At 40.1% G+C, this 6346-nt stretch overlaps 1 protein-coding gene across 2 annotated transcripts; it reads right to left on the bottom strand.

Annotated features, from left to right (window-relative positions):
* Positions 1-4808: 4808 nt before the first annotated feature.
* On the bottom strand, positions 4809-5776 carry LOC100926479 (sorting nexin-12). Of its 2 annotated transcripts, XM_031962058.1 has the most exons (2): positions 5277-5776; positions 4809-5184 (listed from the first exon to the last, which is right to left on the bottom strand). In XM_031962058.1, exons 1-2 carry the CDS (start codon positions 5755-5757, stop codon positions 5012-5014), a joined length of 654 nt encoding a protein of 217 aa, XP_031817918.1. In that variant the 5' UTR covers positions 5758-5776; the 3' UTR covers positions 4809-5011. The 2 variants fall into 2 exon arrangements, with proteins under 2 accessions (XP_031817918.1, XP_003764816.1); XM_003764768.4 differs by having other exon boundaries at positions 4809-5776.
* Between the last annotated feature and the right edge of the window lie 570 nt (positions 5777-6346).

The raw sequence follows: 6346 nt of genomic DNA, 5'->3' as shown, positions 1-6346 counted from the left end.
TACTTTGAAGGCTTTTTCAGCCTGAATTTGAACGGGGAATTTAGTTATCAATTGGGGGGAAGGGGGAAGTGACTTGCCTTAGAAAAGGCCAGCCAGGAGGATGTGCTCTCTCTCATAGACTCTCTGGAGTGAATGAAGGAAGATAACCCCATCCTTTATCAGTTTATATTTTAATAAATAAAGATGACTCAACTAGGAAAGCAGTGGCCAGGAAAGGACACTTTGGTTCATCCCTACTGTTGGCATCAAGATGTCATGAAACTGGCTTGCTCTGATAATAAGGTTGATATTATCTATGGCTTCTTTGTTGCTTTGATAAGTATGATGGACTTAACATTAATTTCAATTTCCTACATTTTCATTCTGAAAACTGTTTTAGGCATTGCTTCCCACCAAGAATAACTCAAGGCTCTCTGCACCTGTGTTTCTCATATTTGTGCTGTGCTTATTTTTTATATATTGATTATTACCCTGGCTGTTCTCTACCACTCTGACAAACATGCTGCCCTAATCATTAGAATCCTGATGGGTGATGTCCTCTTGTTGGTCCCTCTATTAATGAACCCCATAGTATATTGTATGAAAACCCAACAGATTGGAGTCAGTCTTGAAGAAACTGAATCTCAAGTAGGGTAGCAGAAAGTCTTAGTCACGTCTATCCCCAAAATACTAGTAAACTGAAATAAATGAAGAAATCTCTACTCCCAATGGGTAAATTGAGAATGAAGAGAAAAGAATCACAGAATATGAAAATTTGAAGGCACTTAGAAGGGTCCATTTAATCCAACCTCTACTCAGAAAGAATTTCCACAATAATATATATCAGTCATCTAGACTTCATTTAAAAATCATTAGTAATGGGAATATGACACCATTCTAAGCAATGCATTATATTAATAAACATAAGTCAAGGATGTTACCACATTTTATAGTATTTATCATTTGCAACACCTAGTCATTTCTCTGTCCGAAAAATGTGTTTCAATACCTTACTACCTGGACCAGAATTTGGTTGTTTAGTATTGTTTTCATATACATTAGTGAGGATATTGTGTAAAGTGTTCTTCTGGTTCCCTGTAAGTCACTATTTATGAATTCATACAAACTTTCTTATGCTGAATTGAATGTTTCATACTGTTCTTTTAAATGTTCACATATTACAATTTATTTAATCATCTCTTAATCAATGGGCATTCATTGTGTTTATAGTTTGTTTCCATAGAAATTTCCATAATTAACATTTGGGTATATACTTTTACCTCTGTCATAAAGCTCTGAAAGATAAGCACAAAAATGGGATTCCTAGATCAAAGAATGTGAACAGTTTGATGATTTTTCTTGTACAATCCCTTTTTTCCCCTACCTATTCATTAGGCTAATTAAAATTTTCACCAAAAATGAATTATAGCAACATTTTTTCCTTCATTTGTTTCAATATTGATGATTTCAGTCTTTAATCATCTTTGATTTACTCACCCCAGCTTGAGGAAAGCTTAATTCCCCTAACCTCTTGTACCACTTTAGTGTCTGGGAAGAAGAAGTTTAGCTCAGTCCCTATAGAGCATAGTTCTATTTCCAAGTCTAAAACTCTCCATGAACTCAAGTCCCTGACATTATCAGAGTTCTATGCCAGATTGGCTGCTTTGCCTGGCCTGCAATCCTGGCTCCCACATCCTGGAGCATCCTGGGGAGTAGGGGCAGATTTCCAGTACTTGAAACTGAAGACAACAACATGGGACAGAAACAAATATATCCAGGCATGGTCCTCAGAGCAGAGATAAAGGAGAGGGAGCAAAGGAAAGATTTTACTTCCCCTCTCACTAAGTCAGTTCATGGTGATGATGTTGGTTGCAGTAGATTACAGAAAGAATATATCAGTTTTGAGACTTAAAGGCACAGGCTACACTTATCTATAAGATAGGGGACAATGAGAGGTAAACTGGACATGCTCAAAGAGCCCTAGAGAAGTCAGTTTACTCTGAAAATAATTGCTTTAGCATAAATATTCATTGATCTTTGAACAGCTGATATAATTTAATTGTAAATATATACAGATTATGTCCCCTACCCACAAGTCACTGAACTTTGATAGATCATTTATGGCTTTGAAGCGGGTTGTGGTCCCTTTAAGATCCTTTCAGATTGATTTATGCAGATTACTCCCAAACCCTCCTGGCTGATGCATTATCAATTCAAGAAGCTATGACCTTTGATTTACAAATCCTGGTCAAAAGCTTTTTAAAAAGATTCTTACTTGGGATTACTTTTTGCAGGGTGTTGAGGATCACACTTAAGTATGGAATCCAGAAAGCATGTAAAAAGGTTCAAGGGGACTGCACCATAAGGGCAAATCGGTTCTCCAAAATCCCCACAATCGTGAATGTCAGCCCCCACAGTTGAGAATCACAAGTTTTGTTATGTCTTTGAATAGAGCTGAAGGCTCAAGGAAACACTGATGTTACTTAGAGAAATTAGAGGTATCTGTCTGGAGGTCATAAAATAAGTTTACTGACAGATATTGCTTGTTAAAAAAATATGTTTTCCTTAAACAATAAAAACCATGCTGTGCTTAGAAAACATATATTCTGTATAGGGAATGAAATAAATAAAAGATAACAGATTATTAGTCAGAAAATGCAACTGCCTCAGTTTCCTTGTGTCACTATCATCCTCTCACATGATACCATCTATTATGCTGGTCAAAATTAGATCCCCAGCAGCCACTAGGAAGTGGCTTCCATAACAGGAGGGAAGGCTAATCTATTCAGAAATATTGGTGATATAAAAATAAAAACAATGATTTTTCTTGTAAAATAAAAATAAATTAGGTTGTTTATCACTTTTATACTTTAAAACCTAATTTATTTTTATTTTACAAGAAAAATCATGTTCTTGGAAAAAGACAACTGATTCAGTGAAGACTTTAGCCTTCTTCTACTCCAACATATCTACTCAGTTGCTTCCATTTGTGTGATTTGATTTTAACAGCTATCTTTGACCTATTTACTCTCTAACTCCAAGCAAAATAATAACAGGGAATCTAGTACTTCCCAAAATAACCCATAGTATTCTGCAATAGTTTTAATTGTCGGGATGTTTTTGTGTGTTTATACATACACACACACACACACACACATATATACACATATATAAATTGTGCATATATGTATGTAAGTCTGTGTAGTACATATGTATATAGTGTATACACATATATAATATCCATGCATGCCCTCCCACATTTACTCTATTCCACATTATACACACACATATACATACATATATGTATACATACCCACTTTTATCTATTTTATCATGTTCATCTTATCATATATTAGAGTTGATTATTAGATACAATGATTCAGTTCCTTATTCTACCTTGATGAGAAATGTATTTTTTCTTTCAAATTATTGGTCTTCAGATTTTTAGACAACTATCTTTCCTTTTTATGCCCACAAAATCTTTTTATTATCTTGTATGATGATCTCCAGTATTTTTACCATGGAAGTTATCCATCTTATGTTGCCTTTTAAAATTGATTTCTAATTAACATAAGAATAAAATGGTACAAGTGCATTCTAATTTGAAGTTTTATGCTTTTTAACGGTAGCTTAAGATTGCCTTAACATTACAGACTACAATTATTCATTGATAACTCAAATCAGATTTAGTCCACTAAGAACTTGACGGTTTTTTTTTTTTGCTTCACAGTGGTTTAATATGAACAGAAGTTGGATATGACATTATCTGACAGAAGACTGAAACTCCCAAGGTAGAATATATACACAGCAGAGAAGGACATCAGAGTCTCAGCACTTGTGCATGCTGAAGATATATATCTTTAAAAATACAGATCAGAAACTACTGTTCAAAAAAGGAAGCAGATATTTCAACAATAACATTAGCAAAGTAGGCAAGAGAACAGAGCCCCTCTCTGGGAGCTGCTTTTGGGCACAGCCTCAATAGCTAGAGCTGACCTCAGTGCTGGAGACTCTGGACTCCTCCTCAGATCAGGCTACTCTTCCCTTCCCCTGAAATACTACTATGATTGGGAGCCTAGATCTTCTTTAGGGCTCCAAGGAAGATCCTCCTGCTGATGCTTCCTACTCTTACAGTGTCTGGACAATGGGGCACATTCCAGCTCAATGCTCAGGATAGCTCCTGGGATTTGCTTTGTACTAAAAGCTAAGGTGATTCCCAGCTGCTATTAGCCCTGGGCTAGCTTCTAGATGAACTACTGGTGGTCAATAAGAACCAGGTACAGAAAGCTCAAGGCCCCTGGGACCAAAAGTGGGGATAAGTGGGGGTGAGGATGACAGCTCTTGTTCCTCCGCTCCATTTACCAGCTCAAAGTGCTGGACAGAAGTCAGACTACATTATTTGTTCAAGTAGCCCTGCCCTGTAGGAACAAAAAGTGGCATGAGATTTCAGGTAGGAAGGAAAACATGAAAGAGTCCTTTTCAGCCACTGGGAGTTTCTGAGACAAGAAACCATTTTCACTGTGACCACTGAGCCACCAATTTTGCAAGGCAGCCCACCCTTCTACTAAGATTTAGGAAAAGAGCTGATGACCCACACAGGTCAATTAAACACCAGTGAAAAGCCAGCCAATCACAAGAAGTAGCTGGAGGCCCTGAGGGGATCCCTCTGCTTCCCCAGAATTCTCTGGTATCTCTGGGGCAGCTAAGTATGATGGCCCCAGCAAATCCACAAACTAGGGTGCTTGGCTTCCGTGTTGATGACCATCCCAGATAGCAACAGTAGAGGGGAGAAGGGAATTAAGAAAATGTAGAGAGAAGTGAGGAAGGGATAGAGAAAACTGGGAGAGCTCATGGGAGTCTTCCATCCTCCTACAGGGCAAAATGAAGGTTCCTTGCCGGTAGAAGGGATACGGTTGCCCCGCCCTGCTCAGAGTTCCAGGTTAAACTTTTGAATGGGGAACCTCCCTTAAACTCACAGCGTGGCTGATCTGTTTGGCGAAGTGGCACTGAAGCTACAGCCCTCCCCCCCAGGCTAGCCTTGTTGCCCAAGAGAAAGCCCAAATAAGTGCCTTTCAGTCCAGTTCCTGAACCCTCCCCCCCAAAAGCCCAGGACCTCTGCCCCCAGCTTCCTACCCCTCCTTAAAGAGGAGGGTCTTAGTATTGCCAGGGAGAACGATCTCAGAGTCAGGCCGCGAGACACAGCCACTGCAGATCAAGAGAGAAGGGGGCTCAGTGTAAAAATCAAGTCATTTTGCCGGAGGAAGGAAAGCGGGCGGCCAGAGGGCTTTCCTATTGGCGCACTTTCCCAGGGACATATTTCCTGTCGATTATCTCCTCCTGCAGGAACATGTGTAGGCATCGCTCATTCTGAGCCAATGGGTGCCCGGCGGTTTTATTAATAAACTGTTCGAGGCCCTGCCTCCTCTCCTCGATGAAGGACTCCTCAAAGAGGCCTTCGTCTCCTCGGAAGGGAAGCCTCCTCTTCCAGGCTTTCCCCGGCAGCGGAGTTACAACAATCTTACAGTAGCGCTCCAGTTCATTCTTGAGCCACTCAAAGTCGCTGTACCGCCGCCGTACGCTGGACTCCTTCAGCTTGAAGACCGGGAGGTTTGTCCGCATCCGAACCTCGTAGGTGGTGAAGCGCCCACGGCCCACGCCCACAGTCTGCGGGTTGAAGACGTCGATCTCCAAGAAGTTGCTTGGCGGCCCGTAGGCGTCCGTCAAGTCCTGAGGCTTCGAGTTAAGGCGCCGAGTGTCCGCCACCGACGCGTCCGACATCTTTCCGCACCGGTCCCAGCGCGCGAGCCCGACTGCTCAGGGTGGGGGTGGGGTGGGGGAGAGGCAGGGGCTCTAGACTTTCAAACATCTATTTGATTACAACCCCCTCTTTTATATCTTGTTAGATTTTATTTTATTGCAGTTATCCCACTATTATACGATGGTAAGATCTTGGAATTCTTATCCTTTATTCTCATGTATTAGTCTTTTTTCACAGTTGTCTTAAAAAAAACCAAACTTGATAGGCATGTGACTTGTGATCTTATTCAAAATATTATTTTTTTAAAAAGTTAAACAACATAAGACCAAAAAGTGGAAATCCCTTTCCAAGAACCCATCAACTAGTAACTGAACTTTGGAGTGTGACCAGTAAAACCACACAAAATTATTGTCTTCCCACTGTCCGGCTTTCCATATGCTCAAATAGTTCTTGAGGTCTTTGTCAATTACTTCATTCAAATTAAATTCATTAAATTTGTATCCTTCTCTGCAAATATCAGTCTAGTTACAAAGGAAACGAGTCTGTCATGGTTTGTTTGCAGCATTGCAACTGAGAACATAGGTGACTTTTCCAGGTGTTTCACCTTCG

This window comes from Sarcophilus harrisii, chromosome 3 (genome assembly GCF_902635505.1).
Source record: "Sarcophilus harrisii chromosome 3, mSarHar1.11, whole genome shotgun sequence".
Lineage (NCBI taxonomy): Eukaryota > Metazoa > Chordata > Mammalia > Dasyuromorphia > Dasyuridae > Sarcophilus > Sarcophilus harrisii.
This window is presented reverse-complemented; position numbering and strand designations above follow the sequence as displayed.